Source organism: Mauremys reevesii, linkage group 3 (genome assembly GCF_016161935.1).
Source record: "Mauremys reevesii isolate NIE-2019 linkage group 3, ASM1616193v1, whole genome shotgun sequence".
Lineage (NCBI taxonomy): Eukaryota > Metazoa > Chordata > Testudines > Geoemydidae > Mauremys > Mauremys reevesii.
In genome coordinates, this window is record NC_052625.1 from 131,053,021 (window position 1) to 131,074,677 (window position 21,657).

Genomic DNA, 21,657 nt, shown 5'->3' on the forward strand with positions numbered 1-21,657 from the left:
GGGATTTAAAGAGGTTCATCTCTCACTGTGGAAGTCATGGTGGTGGTGAGGCAGAATGGATTGGAGCCATGATGACTTGGCAGATCCCAGCCCTTCTATTTCACTGCTGCCATATGGTTGGGGTAGTGTGCATGTACCTCTTAAAGGGGGTCACCCCCTGCCCCCCAGGAAGAGCCCCAGCTGGTGTGGGTTAGGTTTAGGTATGGGAGAAATGTAGCCATGATCAGGGGCGGTGCCTAGGGCGGCAAAATCTAGGGGGCGGCAAAAGGCTGGGGCCCCAGCTCATCCTGCCGCTGCGAGCCGAGGAGCGGCCCGTCCCCTGTCGCCGGGGGGGGGGGACGGCAGGCTGGGCCGGCGGACCTGCCGCAGTCATGCCTGCGGGAGGTCCACCAGAGCCCCGGGACGACTGCGGCAGCTCAAGCGGAGCCGCCGGACCCGTGAACCGTCCGCAGCCGCGGGAGGTCCAGCCGAGCCACGCGGGACCAGCGGTCCCTCTGCAGTCATGCCAGCGGGAGGTCCGCTGCTCCCGCGGCTCCGGGGCGCCTCCCGCGCATGACTGCTTGGGGCGGCCAAAAAGGTAGAGCCGCCCCTGGCCATGATGGTCCAATAACTTCTAGCTGCCTCTGGTACTAAGCTGTGACAAGAGGGGGTGGTTGCTTCTCAGAGGGCTCACTTGTCATCATGCAGAAGTCCTGACTGATGGTGGACACAGGAGGGAGCTATGGATGACCTGACAACTCCCCTAGCTCTCCTGTCACTGTTGCTGTTTATATTTAAATGGGTAGAACTAAAGTTTTGCATTCAGTCTTAAGTTTCGCATTTTCTTACTTTTGGTAGCGTCACTGTCTAACCTGAACAGTTATTTATGTATTTAATTCCCTAGGTTTTTAACAAAGGGCTCTGTGGGGAGAGAAATCACAATTCTCTAAAAGGCATCAATCAGCAAAAGCCAGCAGGAGTTTAGCAACAACATTAGTAAACTGTGCCCTTTAGATTTAACAGGCACCAGTTGGCCAAAGGTCACCTTGTTCCTGTTAGTTCTCCAGGTTAGATATGCATTTCCTTTCCTCTGCATGTTATATGCCCTTGTAAGTGTGCACTTCAGAACATTTTTAAGGCAGTGCAGGTCCATTTCTCCAGCCCCCTTCCTGTTCCCAGAACAGTGTGGATTTTTTGGGAGGTGGAGGATGAGTGGAGGGTTAGGTTTGGGTTTTTTTTTTAGTTAAAAAAAAGAAGAAGGGGGGGAGGCTTAAAGCAACCTAAGTAGCTTAAACATCTAAAGCTGCTAAACTGAAAATATTAACAAGCAAACATTCAAAAACAACACTCTGCTCTCCTCCCCCTCCCCAAACAATTTGCTGTGGCAACAGAGGACTTAGAGCACTGACCAGGGGACAACTGGCCAACAGACTGATTTCAGGACTGTGGAATGACTTACCTCAAGAACTAAGGGCCATCGCAAACATCACTGCTTTCTGCGTCAAGGGCTAGACACACTGGCTTGACCTTGCCATCTCTAATATAAACATCTAATAGCTACAATTATTGTTTTTTTGTTTTTGTTTTTTTTTAAAAACAGCAACTTCTATCAAAACAAGATACTTCCCTCCCTGCACATGATTCTCCTTCTGGGAAGAGGCTGAGAAAAAAACATGTGACAGGTGTGTAGGCTTAATGCCCTACTAGATGACATTCAGATACTACAGTACTGAGCATAGTCTAAAAACTTATATAGACTACAACAGACTTTTTAGAGTTGTCCTAGTTCAAGGTGCAATTAATCACTTAAGATGTGCAGAACTTTAAAACCAGCAAGCTTAACTTAACACTAAACTTGGGGCCATCTTACTCCCTTCGAAAGCTCCCTGTATGAGTAAGGCAGTGGTATCCAAACTTTTCCTGTCGTGCCACACCCCATACCAGTAATAGAATCTGTCTGGACCCCCCTCCCCCCCCCATTACTGCAGAGCCAAGACTTCCTCAGCAGAGCTTGGGCTGAAGGTAGAACTGGGGGCAGAACTGGGGATGGGGGGAGGAAGTGGGGCTAGAGGCAGAGCTGGCCTGGGGGCAAGAAGGAATGAGGGCAGAGCTGGGTTGGAGGTGGGGCCGGGCTGCAGCTAGGGCCAGGGAGAGCTGTGGTTGGAGGGAGAGCTGGGTAAGGGGGAACTCCCTCCCTGCCCCCTATGGGAGCTGGCCCCAGGTCCTGCTGTGCCCTCCTCCCACCCCCGAATGTTCTTCCACACCCCCCTAGGGAGTGTGTGCCCCACAGTTTGGGGACCACTGGAGTAAGGTGTAAAGTTCTGCCACTAAAGTAATGTTTTTGTTTGCTTGTGAGATTATAATCTGAGAGCAAAAGCTCTGCCCCTAAGAACGACACAGACTGAGAGACTAAGGCAAGGAATAAACACGATGAGCTCAGCTGCAAATAAATAAAATAAAAATTGCATCCGAACGGTCTGTACATTTGCATAAACAGAACATGCAAGGCTATATGTAACAGTGACATGTAGTGACATCATCATCATCACCAACCCTATCAAAAAATAATCAAATTCACTATTTAATATAGACTTGACAGTTCTGACCAGATTTTTCAGAACATTGGTATTTAATGTGAAATAATATTATTCAAATATTACCTTCATAAAAAGCATTTACAGATTCAGTCTCTCAGGTGGTTTTACCATGCGATCAAGCACAAGTAACAAAATAGATGGCTGTGGTTTGGTTTGCCTGTGGACAAAATTATAAGTCTATTCAAAGGTGTTGTAAAGTCCTGCAGTTGTGCAAATATACCAAAGAGAAAAATCTGTGAAAACAGAGCAGGTTTCAATTATCTATGTGAGTTAGACCACTCTCACATTTGGCATCATCTGTTATGAACAAGTGCATCAAATGTCTGGGTTTCAGCTTTTGTGCAGAAGCTAATTTCATTATTGATTTCAGCTATGACCTGAAAGTTGCCTTGTTAACCTTCACAAGCAGGGATGTAAAGAATGCACTCACCTCCTGTGGCTGGGATTGGCACAGCAGCTTGTTTGTCATTTAGCACCCCATGCCAACTGCTGTTCCAGCCCTAGTCACTGCTTCCATCCACCCCTTCCAGGGTAACAACAGAAAGCTCCCCAAAATGTTCTTCTGTCCCACCTTTGGGCAATTCCTCAGCCCATCCTTGAGGCTCAGCCTGCAGCCTCATACTGGGCTCAACAGTCCCTCCCCTGGTAGGACCCTGTATTGAGCTGTTAGGTCTGCTCCTTCAGATGCATTGTGGTTTCTCTGGGCCACTTCCTGTGCTGATGGGCTTGCAGATCTACGCCAGGGGTTGATCCCATGCCATAACCCAAGCCTGACCCCAGATGTGCAGTACCTTCCCTCTTAACTTGTGTAAATTTGATTTTAAACATTAACTTTAATAAAAATTTTAAATCTATTAATTGGGTGGTGAGTTGACAACCATCAACAGGTCTGTGATTCATTCCATCATTATTACTTACCAGTTTAACAGTACAAGGAAGCAGAAGGAAACTATTTTTTAGGGAGTGTAGGGGAAAGGCTGTAACTCAGGAACTGCTTGGTCAAATGACCCCATTGTTGAATGGCTACACTCCTTTCTCTCTCTCTCCTCTTAGCTCTTTTTTTCTCTCATGATGTTCATCCTCCAATTCAAACAATTCTAACTCCTACCTTCTCTTTCTAGGTTTTTACATAGAGCTGCAAGGTAGACCTTTTTTAATTTACTGTATAGCTACCTCTCCAGCCTGCTATCAGAAAAATTAAAAGATTATAGTTCATTTTTAATAAACAATACTATTTGCATTGACTACCAAAGGCATTTCTAAACCAAAATACTATCAATTTCAGTTTGTGCAGCATCCATCTCCTATGGGGCTGGTAGTTCCACATGAGCCCACCTGCATTTCCTTCTGAGTTACTTTGCAGTCCCAGCAGCAAGGGAAGACTTTTCATTTTTATTTTTTTTAAACAACAACTTTTCCTATTCAGTGATAGGGTTTTAAATCTTTCTCTCTGTGTAACTCTGTCTGGTGTCTCAAGCATCTTGATCGCTTTCCTCTCTCTTGTTACATTTCCCCTCTTACAGTAAAATGTCTGTTTTTTAAAATAAGGTGTACAAAATATACAGTATTTGACAAATGTTTATGGAATGGATGTGAGCCAGTGTAAACTATTTAGAACATTACAGCCCTATACTTTGCAAGCTCCTCATTGGAGTTGGAAGCACTTAGATAATGTAACTATAATGATATTCCATATTAAAAATAAGCACTTCTGTTCCCGTGTCCTCTGCGCAAAGCCTGAGGTTTGGTTAGGTGGTGGTGATGGTGGGGACAATGGAATCAGCTGCCAATATGTGAATATGGATGCTCTGCATAGGTGCTGTACTAGGGTGCTATAGCACCCCCTGGCTTGAAGTAGTAACAAGCCAAATACATGGTTTCTGCCTTCAGCACCCCTACTATAAAAATTGTTCCAGCACCACTGATGCTCTGTAGCCTCTGCCTGGAGTTTTGTAGCCAGTGGATCTGTAATTGCTGACTAACTGGACCTTCTCCCTGCCAGCCCCCAAACACTTCTCTGCACTGGCCCATCTGAAACTGGCACAAGGTCTGGCTCTGCTGCATATGGGTGGTGAGAAATTCCTCTGTGGGCTGGTTCATAGCCACTCGCTCTTTGTTTGGTGGAGTCATGGCAGTGCCAGTTCACTGAGGAGCTCTTTTGGTCCCAAACCTGCTGGGTGGATTTCTCTCCCTCTGGAAGAAACCCCCTCAGATTACAAAATGTGATCAAATCCCAATAACTGTACTTTTCTATGAGCTGGCATCTAATACTAATTCAGCATCTAGGTCCATTAACAGAGGACTTTAAAATCAGCTTAAAATCAAATTTGGGTGAAATATGAAAATTACACTTTTCAGACACAATCATTCTCCCCAAGAACATGACCAGAGATGGATGTACAATATCGGACAACAAATGTTAGGCAGCAGTAGAAATGCACAATGGCTATGTGTCATTTATATCACAAATACTGACAATAAGATCTTAAGTCAGATAATATATCAGATCAAATTGCAGTTACCAATATAACTCAACTATTAATACAGGCTGTATTGATGTTAATTGTGTTAGAAGGTCCCATTGACAACAGCATCAGATTGCATCAATTATACTTAAGATGGATATATAAATGTAATAATTGATTCCTTGTCAGAATAACAAATGACACTGAAAGAGCTGAATGTTGCATTTTCATATTATCAATATTATTGATAGCAAGATTAAAGGTAGATTTTGAAGCACTATGAAAAAACATCTGGAATGACAAGGAATAATGTATGTACATCAATTGATCAAGCTCTTACAATAAGTAAGTATTCCAATTTCTGAGATCGCTACCCTACATCTAACACTGGCAATGTTGTACATTGCTGGACCGACTGATACGACACGATGGATGTGTGCATTGTATACGTACATGAATCTGTTGCAATATTGGAATTTCTGATTATACACATGTGATTATCATTATCCTTTACATTAGGACTATTTATTGTTCCCTTTCTGGAAAGATTTGAACTAGTAGCCTCAATTATTGGAAAAATCTATCAAGTAATACAAGAAATGATATCCTAAAGGCCAAAGGGACAGAAGCAATACAGTTTCTTTTGGTGGATTTGCTTCATTCTTTGTCAATAAAGTAAATTCATTTGACTACCAGAAAGGAGATATCCTTCTCTTGAAATAGGCATTTGGAAAACAGTTTATATTAGAGCTCTCCCAAACAGTGAATGAGCCAAAATGATCCCTCATGTAACATCAGGAGTGTTCCATAAAAAGGTCAAACTCTAAGTGTTTTAAATTTACCCCTTGATGAAATATGAGCAATCACATTATCCCTTCCCACAGAATGAACTGGAATAAAAAATAAACCCAAACCTCCTATTTTACTCATTTCAAAACCCTTAATAGTATTTTTGTCATCCAAGGAGACTTGATTTTATCTTTCCTTTCAAGTACTACTGTCTTAATGGCTTGTCAGTACTTGAACATGCTGAACTGTGATCTGAATCTAAACTTTTAGAAGAGGGGAGGGATAGCTCAGTGGTTTGAGCATTAAACCCAGGGTTGTGAGTTCAATCCTGGAGAGGGCCATTTAGGGATCTGGGGCAAAAATCTCTCTGGGGACTGGTCCTGATTTGAGTAGGGTTTGGACTAGATGATCTCCTGAGGTTCCTTCCAGCCCTGATACTCTATGACTTAATCCATTTTGTTGTCAGCAACTTTTCTTATACAGACACTTCTTCATTCAGTTACTTATTTTTGTTTTAATGAGACTTTCCAACTTACTTGTGAAACACTGGTCTTTAAAAAAAATCTATGGGAGATAGAAGAGGATCAGGGTACTGCTGAAAAAGTATCAGTTGTGCTTTCCAACACATTGAATCCATTATTATTTATAACACAGTAGCACTTGAAGGCTTTAATTAGAATAATAGGCCATTCATTGTGCTAAGCACTGTACAAATATGATCCCTGCCTGCAGAGAGGACAAAAGTCACAAAGATCTGATCCAAATCATCCTACCACATGGCCTCCATCACGGTAGTATCTGAGCACCTCCCAAGTCTTTAGAAATAGAAATAAGAATATACATTTCTCTTTTTCTGCCTTCTCCAATAATAGTATAGATCCAAGCTTACTAATTCTTTCAACTTTTCTTGAAATAACATACTTTTATATCTCTATGAAATAAAGGCTGATAAAAAATAAGTGCAACCTTGTCCATTGTTTTAATTGTCCTGATATTATTATGTCTCTGCAAAGAAATGCAATGCCCTTTCTGTTCTCACTAGGATATTCAAGGTTATAGACAATTAACTTACTGTAAAATCCAGGAACACTATCTCTCACAGGACTAATAACTGACTTGATTTCATTTATTATGAAAGACAGAAATTTCAACAAACGTTTTAATGCCTGGATAATAACTTCTTCAGATATCCTATTGGGTTGGATATATATATTAATATGTGCTTTTTCTCTGTGCCAAAGAGAAGACTGCTGATTGCATTCACTGTGTAAAAGACTTGGGTTTTTGATAAGCTGTGACTCTCTACCTTTCATTGATACAACTTTTCCCTCTGGCACTTGGCAAGTCTATGAAACTCTGAAATATTGTTGATAAAATTTCATTTGTCACTTGACATTTGTCATTTATACTCTCCAAAAAGCCTGCACCCTTCAGTCTGTCAGCAATCTTATACACTCTAATATTTTATTTTGATAAGTTCTTAACAAAGAAGAGCTTAAAATAATATTCGGGTATTCTGCCTCACTAAGGGTGTAAGAACTCTATTTCCCTTTCTTATGCCTCAGATAAGTGTATATTAAAAACAAATAACTTTGTTCACAAAGCCTTCTATGGCTTCATTCAAGCCTTCGCTCCAAAAACGTCAACATTAGCAGGAAGACAGGGGTGGTGAATTCAGGTCAGGCCAGGATCCTACTCTTCTGTCAGACCTGCATGATCAGCAGGAGCTGTTCTAGGGTACTGGATTAAGGCCTGGTCTACACTGGGGAGGGGATCAATCTAAGGGTATGTCTACACTACAACAGTAGTTCGATTCAACTTAATTCGAATTTGTGGAATCGACATTACGAAGTCGAATTTGTGTATCCACACTAAGGACAGTAATTCGACTTTGTGATTCCACACTAACGGGGCCAGCGTCAACTTTGGAAGCGGTGCACTGTGGGAAGCTATCCCACAGTTCCCGCAGTCCCCGCTGCCCATTGGAATGCTGGGTAGAGCCCCCAATGCCTGCTGGGGGAAAAAATGTGTCGAGGGTGGTTTTGGGTAACTGTCATCATTGAACCGTCAATCACGCCCTCCCTCCCTCCCCGAAAGCGCCTGCGGGCAATCTGTTCGTGCACTTTTCTGGTCAGTGACAGCGCGGACGCCACAGCACTGCGAGCATGGAGCCCGCTGCAGTTATGGCTGTTTTCACCTCCTCGCACCTTATCGTCCACCTCTTCCACAGTCAGCTGCTGAGAAATCGGGCTACTTTTCAATGGTGCTGCAAGCACTGGTGGACCATAGGGGATGTTTTACCAACATCAACGTCGGGTGGCCAGGCAAGGTTCATGACACGCGTGTTTTCAGGAACTGTGGTCTGTTTAGACACCTGCAGGAAGGTAGTTTCTTCCCGGACCACAAAATAACTGTTGGGGATGTGCAGATGCCTATAGTGATCCTCGGGGACCCAGCCTACCCGCTAATGCCCTGGCTCATGAAGCCCTATACAGGCGCCTTGGACAGCGACAAGGAACTCTTCAAGTAGCAGCGAGCAGCGAGCAGCGTGACCTGTGACTGTTCAGTTTCTTTACAGAGAAGCTGAACCTGCTCCTGTTTCTTTACCCAGTTACTGTTGACTATCGTCTGCAGTTACATACCCCGTTTCCCCCACTTCCAACACACGTGTAAAAATAAAATACATGTTCCATTGTTACTTAAGAAAGGTTTCTTTATTAATGACTTTGCGTTAAAGGGTTGAAACTGGGACACAGACTGTGCTGGGTAGGGTGTGCGGTGATGTAAAGACTGCCTCTGAACTCGAGGAATGACAGGCTCCTGCTCCTAGAGCGGTCCGCACTGCCAGACTGGTTGTTTCAACAGAGCCTGCCATCCCTCCTTTTTGGGATTCTGTGTGCGGGGGCTATGTGACCTTGTGGCGGAGGAGGACGGATACAGATTCCTCTGCTGCGTGACTCAGCGGTCTAGGACAAGGACCGCTGCATAAGATCTGTAACCGCCTTCCCCCGCTACAAAGTCACATCCCACCCACCCACACAGAACCTGGAAACCACCTCCCATACCAACCAGGGTGCCTACTGACTGCACTGTGTGTGTGTGACCTGCTGCTGATCCTGCCCCCGTGTCTGTACCCTGGTAAAGGTGACTGTCCTGTCCAATTACCAACCCTCTTCCCCCCCTTCAAACACAGTCTCCTCTAAAAGAACATGACGGAAACAAAAGTATTTTTTATTATCAACTAGCCAGTTAGGGGATGAAACTGGGACGGGGGCTTGGGTGAGGCGGGAAGGAAAGGACTTCTCAAAATTTAGGGTATGAGAGCTTTTGGGTACTTGAGCACTCTGCTGGGGTGCAGTGACAGTTTTCACGCCCCCTGGCGCCCCTCCTTCTGGTTATTTTGGGTGAGGGGGGTATGGGACTTTGTGGCGGAGGAGGGTGGTTGCAGATACACTGCAGGGGGGCTCTAGCCTCCTGCCTGCGGTCCTGCAGAACATGCACAAGGCGCCGGAGCGTGTCCGTTTGCTCCCTCATTAGTCCAAGCAGCATTTGAGTCGCCTGCTTGTCTTCCTCATGCCACCTCTCCTCCCGTTCGCTGTGTGAGCGCTGGTACAGAGAGAGGGTCTCCCTCCACTGGCTCTGCTGGTCCGCCTCGTCTTGGGAGCAGCCCATAAGTTCAGCGAACATCTCGTCCCGTGTCTTTTTCTTTCGCCGCCTAATCTTTGCCAGCCTCTGTGAGGGGGATGCTGTGGCAGGTCTGGAGACAGTCGAAGCTGTGTGATGGGAAAAAGGGAGTGAATTCCTTGCAAAGATACATTTTTGCGAACAATGAACACAGTCTAGTCTGTGTCTGTGAACAAGAGCATGCACAGCACCTATCTCGTGCACACTCCTGCTGCAGGCAATCCGGAAAGCATAAACTCTGCCCCTGTTCCACCCCATCGCAGTGTCCCCCGACCCTTGGAATTCTGGGTTGAGATCCCAGTGCCTGATGGTGCAAATTTCATTGTCGCGGGTGGTTCTGGGTACATGTGGTCACTCATTCCTTCCTCTGGGAAAGCAACGGCAGACAATCATTTCAAGCCCGTTTTCCCTGGATTACCCTGGCAGACGCCATAGCATGGCAACCATGGAGCCTGTTTTGCCTTTTGTCACTGTCACCGTATGTGTACTAGATGCTGCGGACAGAGGCGATTCAGCAGCGCTACACAGCAGCATTCATTTGCTTTTGCATGACAGCAGAGATGGTTATCAGCCATACTGTACCATCTACCATGCCATTGTAAATTGGCAAGGTGATGATGGTTACCAGCCGTATTGCATTATACCTTCTGCTGCTGTCATAGGTGCCCCTGGCCGAGATCAGCCGGGGGCGCAAAAGACAAAACTGGGAATGACTCCCCGAGTCAATCCCTCCTTTATGGTATCTAAAAATAGAATAATTCCTGCATAGAATATGGGGCTAGTGTAGTAGAGATCCAGTGTTTCAGAGAACCAGAGAGCACAGCCACTCCGTGTCAGATTATGCAGGAATGATGAGCTGCATGGCATTCACAGGGGGTGCTCCTGCAACAACCCCACCTGTTGCTTCCCTCCTCCCCCAGCCTTCCCGGGCTACTGTTGCAGTGTCCCCTGATTTGTGTGCTGAAGTAATACAGAATGCAGGAATAAGAAACAGTGACTTGTTACTGAAATGAAATAAGGGGAAGGCAGCCTCCAGCTGCTATGATTGTCCAGACAGGACATTAAGCAGTGTGGGGGAGAGGAAAACAGCATCCTGCTGCTATGACAGTCCAGGCAGTACAGAATCTTTTCATTACACATTAAGGGTGGGGGCTGATGGAGCTCAGCCCCCTGTTGCTATGATGAAGACGGTTAGCAGGCCGTCTACTTATGGGCTGATGACGAGGACGGGTACCAGTCGTATTGCACTACACCATCTACAGCAAGGCTGATGATGATGATGACGGATATCAGTCTTACTGCACCATCAGCCACCCATGAGGCGGGGAGGGGGGAGAGGATGCTACAGTACAGTGCCGCAGCATCGCGTCTACCAGCAGCATTCAGTACACATAGGGTGACATTTAAAAGAGTCAAGAGACAATTTTTTTTCCTTTTCCTTCTGGGGGTGCGGGAGGGGGGTACATTGACGAGCTATGCCCTGAACCGCCGCGGACAATGTGTTTGACCATACAGGTATTGGGAGATCAGCCAAGAATGCAAATGCTTTTCGGAGACTGCAGGAACTGTGGGATACCTTGCGTCCCCACTCCCTCCATGAGCGTCCATTTGATTCTTTGGCTTTCTGTTACGCTTTCACGCAGCAGCGTGCTGAGTCTCTGCTACGCCGTCTGTCCGGAGATTTTTTAAAAATACTTTGGACCAGGTGTAACATTACAGTAATTCCCCTAATTAAATGCAGGAGTCTCCGAGCGAGATCACCCTGAGGACGGTCACTGAAGGAGATAGAGAGCGCATGCTGCGTGAAAGCCAGCACAAACCAGGGCCCTATGCAGCCGTGCTCGGGGAGGCAATGCTCCCTGAGTACCTCATGAAAGCCTGGTGCGGAAAAGTGTGCTGCCACGGAGCACCCAATAAGGCAGCTCTCCCCAGGAACCTCCTGCGGAGGCTTTTCCATTACCTCCAGGAGAGCTTCGTGGAGATCTCCCAGGAGGATTTCTTTTCTATCCCCATATATATAGACCTCCTTTTCACATAGTTCAGATTCCTGTTCCATTAATAATAAAAGTTTACATGTTTTAAGCACTTACTAACTGATCCTTCCCCTGATTCAGGGTCCGGGTTAACGGCCAGGAAGGGTTGGTAGGGGCTCTCCGTGAGGGTGATGAAGAGATCCTGGCTGTCGGGGAAACCAGTGTTGTAAGCGCTGTTGCCTGCCTCATCCTCCACAAACCCTTCCTCATCTTCCCCGTCCGCGAACATCGCCGAGGAACTGGCCGTTGACACTATCCCATCGTCAGAGTCCACGGTCACTGGTGGGGCAGTGGTGGCAGGCTTCAGAGCGTCCGTTTGCCGCTTTGGTCTTCTGGTAGCCTTGTCTCAGGTCCTTGATTTTCAGGCGGCACTGCGTTGCATCCCGGCTGGATCCTCTGTCTGTCATGGCTTTGGAGATCTTCTCGTAGGTCTTTGCATTCCGTTTTTTGGAGCGCAGCTCCTAAAGCACAGACTCCTCGCCCCACAAACTGAGCAGATCCAAGACTTCCCGGTCAGTCTATGCTGGGGCCCTCTTTCTATTCAGAGATTGCCTGGACTCCTCTGCTGGAGAGCTCTGCATCGTTGCCGGTGCTGCTGAGCTCGCCCCGATGTCCAACCAGGAAATGAGATTCAAACTGGCCAGACAGGAAAAGGAATTCAAATTTTCCCGGGGCTTTTCCTGTGTGGCTGATCAGAACATCCAAGCTCGGACTGCTATCCAGAACGTCAACAGAGTGGTGCAGTGTGGGATAGCTCCCGGAGCTACTAAGGTCGATTTCCGTCCACACCTAGCCTAATTCGACATGGCCATGTCGAATTTAGCGCTACTCCCCTCATCGGGGAGGAGTACAGAATTCGAACTAAAGAGCCCTCTATGTCGAGTTAAATGGCTTCCTGGTGTGGACGGGTGCACGGTTAATTCGAATTAACGCTGCTAAATTTGAATTAAAGTCCTAGTGTGGACCAGGCCTAAATTACATAACTTCAGCTACATGAATAACATAGCTGAAGTCGACGGACTTAGATCGACTTACCGTGGTGTCTTCACCGTGCTGCCGCTCCGCTGTCGACTCTGCCTGTGCCTCTCGTGGCCCTGGAGTACAGGAGTCGATGGAAGAGCGCTCGAGGGTCGATTTATTGCATCCAGACTAGACGCGATAAATGAACCCCTGCTGGATCGATCACTGCCCACTAATGCAGCAGATAGTGTAGACATACCCTAAGTGACTTACTGGGGCAGCAACAGTCACATGGACTCTTCTGGGACTCTTAAGGTCTCACCAACCACCAGAAGAGCTCTCACTCCAGTGGCAGAAACACAAGGAGAAAGGCATGCCTTTGCAACTTTCAGTCCCTTAATCCTGTGAAGCTACAGGAGGGGCTGGGGAATTATTGGTTAGAAGGGAGCAGGAAATATTCCTGATAGAAATGAGTTTTAAAGAGGGATTCAAAGGAAGAGAGCAGGCAGGGAGACAAGATGATGGGGATTTTTCCCAGGGTAGGGAGCACATAACACAAGGCACAAACCTAAAAGTGTGAGAAAGGCAAGAGAGAAGGGGTGTAAGGAAAGCAGGTGAGTAAGATGAAAGGAAGGAGAGGTAGTTGAGCAAAGTTATGAAGGATGCAAGGAGAGGAGTGATAAACTGAGAATCTGATTTGCAAAGCACAGGAAAAGGAACTGGACTGCCCTACAAGCAGACCTTTTGGTTTCTTGCCAAAACTCAGACAGCAGCTCTGGTAGATTATAGCTCTGAGCTGACCAGACCTTTTTGGTTCTGACCTGCAAATGGGCATATTAAGCATCCATTAGCTCAGGGGTTGGCAACCTTTCAGAAGTGCTGTGCCGAGTCTTCGTTTATTCACTCTAATTTAAGGTTTCGTGTGCCAGCAATACATTTTAATGTTTGTAGAAGGTCTCTTTCTATAAATCTATAATATAGAACTAAACTATTGTTGTATGTAAAGTAAATAAGGTTTTTAAAATGTTTAAGAAGCTTCATTTAAAATTAAAGTAAAATGCAGAGTCCCCTGGACTGGTGGCCAGGACCCGGGCAGTGTGAGTGCCACTGAAAATCAGCTTGTGTGTCGCCTTCAGCACTTGTGCCATAGGTTGCCTACCCCTGCATTAGCTGTTCTATATACGAGACTTAGTCCAAATCCTGCATAGGAATACATATAGTCAAAGTGGTCAAAGACATCTTTGCTACATCCACAAACATTATATTAGTAAAAAATATGTATCTTGTTTAAACATGGCCTTAAACAGTAAGACTAACATTACTACTATTCTAATAAATCACTTCAAAGGAAACATAAATAGACTGTCATCATCTTTGTCTTTCTTGAGTAAATTTTGGTACCAAGCAAGCATAGTCACCCAGTCAATGAGCCTGATCATTTCCCTTAGATCCATGTATGGAGGGGATCCTCTACTTGATGATCTGTCCATGCTCACTTGAGAGAGGAAGCAGAGTCAGCTGCACCCCTGCAGAACAGCTTGCCTTTCCCAGAGCCAGCACAGCATTCGGCATTGGATGCAGGATCATCTGAACAGGTGAATGGGTGATGTAATCTGGGTTTGAGGGCAGGAATGCCCACTGAGGAATCTGCTCAGGAGATTATACATTCAGAAGCTGTGGGTACGTCTACACTACGGGACTATTCCGAATTTGCATAAACCGGTTTTGTAAAACAGATTTTATAAACCACACTAAACACATTAATTCGGGGTGTGCGTCCACGGTCCGAGGCTAGCGTCGATTTCTGGGCGTTGCACTGTGGGTAGCTATTCCTAGCTATCCCATAGTTTTGGAACTTCCGGGTTGAGATCCCAGTGCCTGATGGGGCAAAAATCATTGTCGCGGTGGTTCTGGGTAAATGGCCTTTTTCCCTGGATTGCCCTGGCAGATGCCATAGCATGGCAATCATGGAGCTTGTTTTGCCGTTTGTGACTCTCACCGTATGTGTACTAGATGCGCTCACAGAGCGATTCAGCAGCGCTACACAGAAGCATGCTTTTGCTTTTGCATGACAGCAGAGATGGTTACTAGCCATATTGCACCATCCAAACCCTTCCATAAATTGGAACTGAGGATGATCATGGCTACCAGTCCTTTTGTACCATTTGCTGCTAGTGCCCCTGGTCAATCAGCCAGTGGTTACTAGCCATATTGTACCTTCCATCGTTTTGTACCATTGGCTGCTGTCATAAGTGCCCTGGCCGATCAGCCAGGGGAATGACTCCTGAGTCAATCCCTCCTTTGTATCTAAAAATAGAATCTGTGCTGCCTAATATAGGCAAGTGTGCTAGAGAACCACCTGCTCTGTGTCAGAGAAATTATCTGTAGGCTATTCACAGGGGTGCCCTGTAACAACCCCACCTGTTGATTCCGTTCTTCCCCAGCCTTTCTTGGCTGCATTGTCCCCACTTGTGTGATGAATTAATAAAGAATGCAGGAATAAGACACACTGACTTGTTAGTGAGAAATGAGTGGAAGGCAGCCTCCAGCTGCTATGATAGTCCAGACAGGACATTAAGCAGTGTGTAGGAGAGAAGCCCAGCATCCCACTGCTAGTCCAGGGGCAACTGAATCTTTTCTTTACACATGAAGGGTGGGGGCTGATGGAGCTCAGCCCCCTGTTGCTATGATGAGGATGGTTACCAGCCATATTGCACCATCCATCCACCAGAAAAAATTAGGGCCAATAGGCTGATGACGAGGATGGTTACCAGTCCTTTTGTACCATCAGCTGAGGCTGATGATGAGGATAGATTTCCATCATTTTGCACGATCAGCTTATGCTGATGATGAGGATGGATTTCCATCTTTGTACCATCAGCCGCCCATGACGGGGAGCAAGGATGTTGGTGTTGAGTGCTGCACTATCGCGTCTATCTGCAGCATTCAGTAAAGATAGGGTGACATGTAAAAGAGTCAGAGGATTGTTTTACCTTTCGCTTCTGGGGTGGGGTGGGTGAGTAGATTGCCAAGCTATGCCTGACCCGCGGGCACTGTGTTTGACCCTAGAAGCATTTGGAGCTCAGCCAAGAATGCAAATAATTTTAGGAGGCTGCAGGAACTGTGGGATAGCTTCAGTCCTCCAGTCCATGCGCATCCATTTGATTCTTTGGCTTTCCACGCTGCAGTGCGCTGAGTCCCTGCTATGGCGTCTGTCTGGAGATTTTTAAAAAGGATTCTAACGGAGCGCTGATAGAACGGATAGAACGGATTTGCCTGCCATCCGCATGGTCCATGCGGGAGCTCTTTTATTTTGATTGTGCTGATCGGAGCTCCACGCTGGGCAAACAGGAAATATTCAAACTTTTCCTGTTTACCTGACCACTGCATCCGAGTTCAGATTGCGGTCCAGAGCGGTCACTGGTGCACTGTGGATAGCTCCGGAGGCCAATACCGTCGATCAGCGTCCACACTAACCCTAATCCGATATGTTAATGTTTAAAGAGCCATTAAAATCGATATAAGGTGCCTGCTAGTGTAGACCAGGCCTGTGTTAATTCTGAGTGGAATCCCTTTGTACAGTGGAATTCTCCTTTACAGGAAGCTCAAGAGGCAGTGGCTGGCAGGAAAAGCCCCAATCAGCTGAGAGATAGTTGACAGGCAATAGGGGTAGAGCTGCAGCAGTCCAGGAAATTGTGCAAAAGGCTCAGACCTCCAGATGATGGTACTACAATTTTTTAGTGCTGACCCACCTGCTCTACTCCAGAGGCTGGGTAGAAGCCAGCGACCCATCCTTCTATTCACAAAGAGAGTTGCTTGATCTTCTTCAAGCCTGAGTTGGCATAAAGATGTAGAACTTGCAGGCATATGCACTCTTGCAATATAAAAGGTTTTAATTTAAAACAGGCAAGCTCCTTAAATTCATATTATTCTTTTGACTGGGTCAGTATCCCCAAAGGGGTATTCCGGACTGTGAAGACAATGAATCTTACCACTGAACCAAATATATAGCAGAGCTGTCAACCCTGAGGGTTTTCAGACCCTCCTACAGAGTCTGCTGGAAAATCTACAGGGAAAACTGATTTGCTATCTTCCCCCCTCACCCACCTGCTGGGGAATGCAAACAATGAGAGGTAGCAAAGTCAGACAGATTTCTTTCCCCTCAATGACCAACACAAGTTTTTGGGTAAAGGGTAGAGAGAATTAATACTATTTTCACAAGTGGGAGAGAACATAAAGACCCATGCATCCGACGAAGTGGGTATTCACCCACGAAAGCTCATGCTACAATACGTCTGTTAGTCTATAAGGTGCCACAGGACTCTCTGCTGCTTTTACAGATCCAGACTAACATGGCTACCCCTCTGATACATAAAGACCAAGCAACTCAGGCCAGATCTGCTTTCTTCTTCTCCCTGCCTCGTGTAAAGTGGGTCAGCTCCCCTCTGTTCCTCCCATTCTGGTCTTATCCTCCCTACGACCCAAGTTAAAACTGCCTGGGGGAGAAGGAGATGGTGGTGGTGGTGGTGGTGGTAAAGAACTGCCTCTCCCCCCCGAAAGATGGGAGGTTTGAGTGAAAAGTCTGGAGTTGCTTTTCATGCCTGGGAGGAGGGAAAAAACTGCCACCACTGCAGGAGGAGCAGTGGTGCTGGGGGGCAATGAGAAGATCAAAGGCTGGGGGCGGGGGCAGTGCAGAATTGATGGGGATTGGAACAGAGGTGAGGGCTGGGGAGAGAATTGATTTGTTGCTGGGAGGTGCAGAATTGATTTAAGGCAGTGAGTGGAGAGTTGGTACGGGGTGTGTGTGCAGAATTGATTGCTGTGGGCAGATATTGGGCTGGAGAGACACATAATTAATTAATTGGTAGTTCGGAGTTTCCAGTCAAGAATCCTTATATGTAAATTTGTGTGATTTTATGCAAAGTAAAATCTACTCTTTTTTTTTTTTGACACAGGCTGTTGGTAGGTATGAATGTTTGTAAAGAACCAATGATGACTAATTCAAAGATACTTTTAATTGTCAATTTTCTTATTTTAATCTGCATGTTTTAAATACTATTTAATCTTCAGAGGCTTTCCTGGCTGGGCTATTTTCCTTAAACAAAATACATACATGGAAGGAAGGGACATCCATGGAAATTATATCAGATTAATGTTTTCCGAAGAGCCAAGTAAATTAAAAATCACAAACAGTTCCTTCCATCTTGTCCGCAAAAAACCCTGACACATACAGCAGTGCCTGGGAGAGTAGTGGCAGGGAACAGACTTTGTTATCTGTTCACTGACTATACCTCCAACAAGCTTTCTGCCTGACTGACTGCAGGTCACAGACCAGTTATGTTTTAGAAAAACAACATCCTCTGTTTAAAAAGATGTTAGCTAAGGATTTTACATCACTGATGTAACCGTCCAAGTACTCTACACGCTAAATGAATGTCTCAAATTCTAAGCTCGTTTTAAAATGGGTTCTACTACGCTCCTAAAACTGAAAAAAAATTCAGTCACAAATGTAACCTTTCTCAGACTATACTATAACTTAAATATCTGTGCCAGTCATGAAGCTTTCAGCTTCATTCTTTGTGTATTCTTGAAGCAGAATACATAAAAGTTTCCAACATAAATCCAGAATAAAAAGAGAGAAGCAATCACTTAATCTTGTGATTTATTTAAAAAATCCCTTTAAAACTTAACAGAAGAGCTGAATCTTTAAATTCTATCCCATGACTTTATTAATAGTCCCTGTAGCATAGACATGGCCTTATTTAATCTCTACATTAAACCATTAGGGCAGATTGTGAGATGCAATGGGCTTTGAGACCAGGAATACAATGATGACACCCAGCTCTCTTTAAAATCTAGTGCAGACAATGCTACTACTTACACCATGCCATTATCAGTCTGTCCCAGTGCCTGGAAGAAATGAACACATAGGTGAAAAGTAATTGGTTAAAGCAAAACTGGGGAAAGACAGAGGTGCTATATATTAATGCTGCTCCTGGACACCATACAGCAGCAGCAGTCGATGCCTTTTCCCATCTTCAGTTGGCCAGAAGCCTACACCATTTGCTTAAGTGAGGAATACCACGTCCCAAATCACTGTGCACAGTTTGCTCAGTGCTTCTACGCTTGCTGGGAACAACAGCCCAGGCAGCTAATGGTGATGGAACAAAGTGGAATGGGGTTGCCAAATGTGGCAAAGTTCAGGAAGCAGAATCAAGTGAATGAGGGAAGAGGAGAGCCCTGCTGCATCCACTATACTTCAGGAAAGGGGGACTTAGTTCTATCCTCAAGTGAAGCTGTGTGTGGACAGTGGTGGGACCTAGAAAATCTAGCCCGGAGCATGCAGAATCCTTGTAACCCTTCTGCCAGATAGTGTCGGCAGGAAAAGGGCTGGGTTCTATATTGAGGGGTTCCTCTTAACATTACAAAACAGAAGAGGACTGAGCCCCAACCCAGCAATCTGGGAAAACTATACACCACCAAGGGGCACCTCTAAGAGGCAATACTTCCCCACTCACAAGCACTTAATCAGTCTATAACAAAAGAAGACTTTTACTAAGAGCAGAAGGAAATAATAATTAATTTAGGAAAACACCTCAACAATTCAAAAGGATGCAAATCATAAGTAAACACCTGTCCCACAGCATCCTGGGCAGTGTCCTCTGCTCAGTTTCCCACCTTGCAGCTTGAATGTCTGATGGACTAATGTCCCTTTAACATGCCACTCTCCTTTCCTTCTGCTGCACCTTACTCACAGTTGGTTGTCCAAGGTCAGCAAAGTCTCAGAATTCAGGGGTGCATTCACATGGGTTCACGTCCCATCTGTGAAGGGGAGATTCAAGGAATGCCTCTGATGTTGCCATTGCTCACTCTGCTGCTTACTGGTACCTCTGGCTGTGATGCTGTGTTCTGAGGTTCCGCACTTAGACCAGTTCTTAGTGATTTCACTGAGTAATGGGGGACCTCATTGCTGTTGCAGCCTCTGTGTTTCCTTTCACTGCAATACTATCTCCACACCAGGTCTAAGGTTCACCCTCCCACCCCCACATCTGCCCATCAGTGTTTTCAGCTCTAGTGATTCAAACAAGGCCTCTAAGCTGATCCTGATCCGCTCCATCTTTAAGCACTCGAGGAGGGGCAAGGGGTCAAATAGTATCTAGGATTGTTTAAACAGATTCCTGAGGCCCAGATAAGAACACCTGTGCCCACCCTCCTCTGACTTTTACTTGGATTTGCTTAGTGAGTGAGGTTCAAGTAGGATGAGCCCTCAGCTAGGGCATATTAAGTATAGTTCTGCTTCCTTTAGTCATACGATGAGGATAACAACATTTCATAACCCATGTGCACAATACTAAATGGAATTTAAACCCAAAATGGATCACTTGGACAAAGCTGATCTATCTGTTGTTCACCTAGGCATAGAAGGTGTGTCTGTGCAAATATGGTCTGCTCCTGTAGTCTTTCTCTCCAGTTCATCAATAGATGGGAGGGGAGAGCTCATTCAGACCCTGGCTTACAGGCACAACCTTGATGCTCTCCATAATTCACTTTGGCACCACGGATGTCCAAGTGCTGAGCCTCCTCTCAAATTCACAGAAACAACCGGTTTTCTTCCTGGCTCCTGAGCATCTGTTTGAGTCCCAGGGTTTTTCTGCAGCACACTTACAGTGCAGAAAGAAAATCCAAGGCCTCCATCTCAGAATACCTAATACCCATCTGGGCTAGATGCTCAGTCACCTGATTTCAGCAGGGTGTGGATCTGTATCACCCCAAAGCTGACCACGAGCTTGGGCAAACTAGTAGCACAGTCATAGGAAGGTTTCTTTTGAGAAGTCATGATCACAGCTCCAGTTTGCACTAGAAAATAGAGAACACACAGAGTGCTGGTGAAAAATGTGGGCCATGAAAGCTAAGGTTTGTGGGGCCCTCTTTGCATGTGTGAGAAACCCCAAAACAGGACTGCTAGGCATCGGAGTACAGAAACTTAACCAGAGATGCCACCTTGGTGGTGTCCAGTGCACTGTGGGACCAACAACTGAATTTGTGCAACTGCTGTTCCAGACTTTGATATTTACACTAGCACTGATGCATAGAAGACACCCTCAGGGCAAGTGTAATCACCATAGTGCTATGAATCCCTGTGCACCACTGCAAGCTCTTTTTGATTGTGGCTGTGTTGTGTGTTACAATCAAGCTTCGGGACTGCAGCAGTGCTGGCAATACCAAAATTCTTTAGTAGAAATACTTCCCAGGATGCTTTGGTTTGACAGCCCAGCCCAGCCAATAACGCCTCCTGACTTCTTAGAATCATGGAATCATAGAACTGGAAGGGACCTCGAGAGGTCATCTAGTCCAGTCCCTTGCACTCAAGGCAGAACTAAGTATTATCTAGACCTGATAGGTGTTTGTCTACCTTGCTCTTAAAAATCTCCAATGATGGAGATTCCACAGCCTCCCTCGGCAATTTATTCCAGGGCTTAACCACTCTGACAGTGAGAAAGTTTTTCCTAATGTCCAACCTAAACCGCCCTTGCTGCAATTTAAGCCCATTGCTTTTTGTCCTATCCTCAGAGGTTAAGAACAATTTTTCTCCTTCCTTCTTGTAACAATCTTTTATGTACTTGAAAACTGTTATCATGTCCCCTCTGTCATCTCTTCTTCTGATTAATCAAACCCAATTTTTTTCAGTCTTCCCTCATAGGTCATGTTTTCTAGACCTTTAATCATTTTTATTGCTCTTCTCAGGACTTTCTCCAATTTGTCCACATCTTTCCTGAAATGTGGTGCCCAGAATTGGACACAATACTCCAGTTGAGGCCTAATCAGCGTGGAGTAGAGCAGAAGAATTATTTCTCCTGTCTTGCTTACAATACTCCTATTAATACATCTTGCTGCTTTGCACTGCATTAGTGTTCTTTCAATGCTGTGACCCTTGTTCATTAATTGAATTCATGTAAAAGTAAAATAACTGTATTTGGTGCCATTTTAATAAGAAAGTTTGTTTTCTTTCCTATTTCAAATATGCAGGCTTTCAAGAGGTGCTCAAACCACTTAACAGCTAGAATTGATACTTTTCAAGGCATTTAATCCTCCTTTCGAGATGCATGTGATTTGCGATAACTATAGAAAAAATTGTAAATTTAAACTCCA

The 21,657-nt window shown here is 45.5% G+C and overlaps 1 protein-coding gene across 4 annotated transcripts in view; it reads right to left on the reverse strand.

Moving 5' to 3' along the window:
* The window catches only part of LIN28B (lin-28 homolog B), a 183,911-nt gene extending 180,771 nt beyond the window's left edge, over positions 1 to 3,140 (reverse strand). For 2 of the 4 annotated variants that reach the window (XM_039528471.1, XM_039528470.1), the window contains exon 1: positions 2,640 to 2,817. In XM_039528471.1, coding sequence (XP_039384405.1) covers positions 2,640 to 2,654 — 15 coding nt within the window. In that variant the 5' untranslated portion in view covers positions 2,655 to 2,817. Of the gene's footprint in view, positions 1 to 1,438; positions 1,549 to 2,639; positions 2,818 to 3,006 lie in introns of those variants that run through there. The other 2 variants (XM_039528472.1, XM_039528473.1) reach the window with 2 other exon arrangements.
* Between the last annotated feature and the right edge of the window lie 18,517 nt (positions 3,141 to 21,657).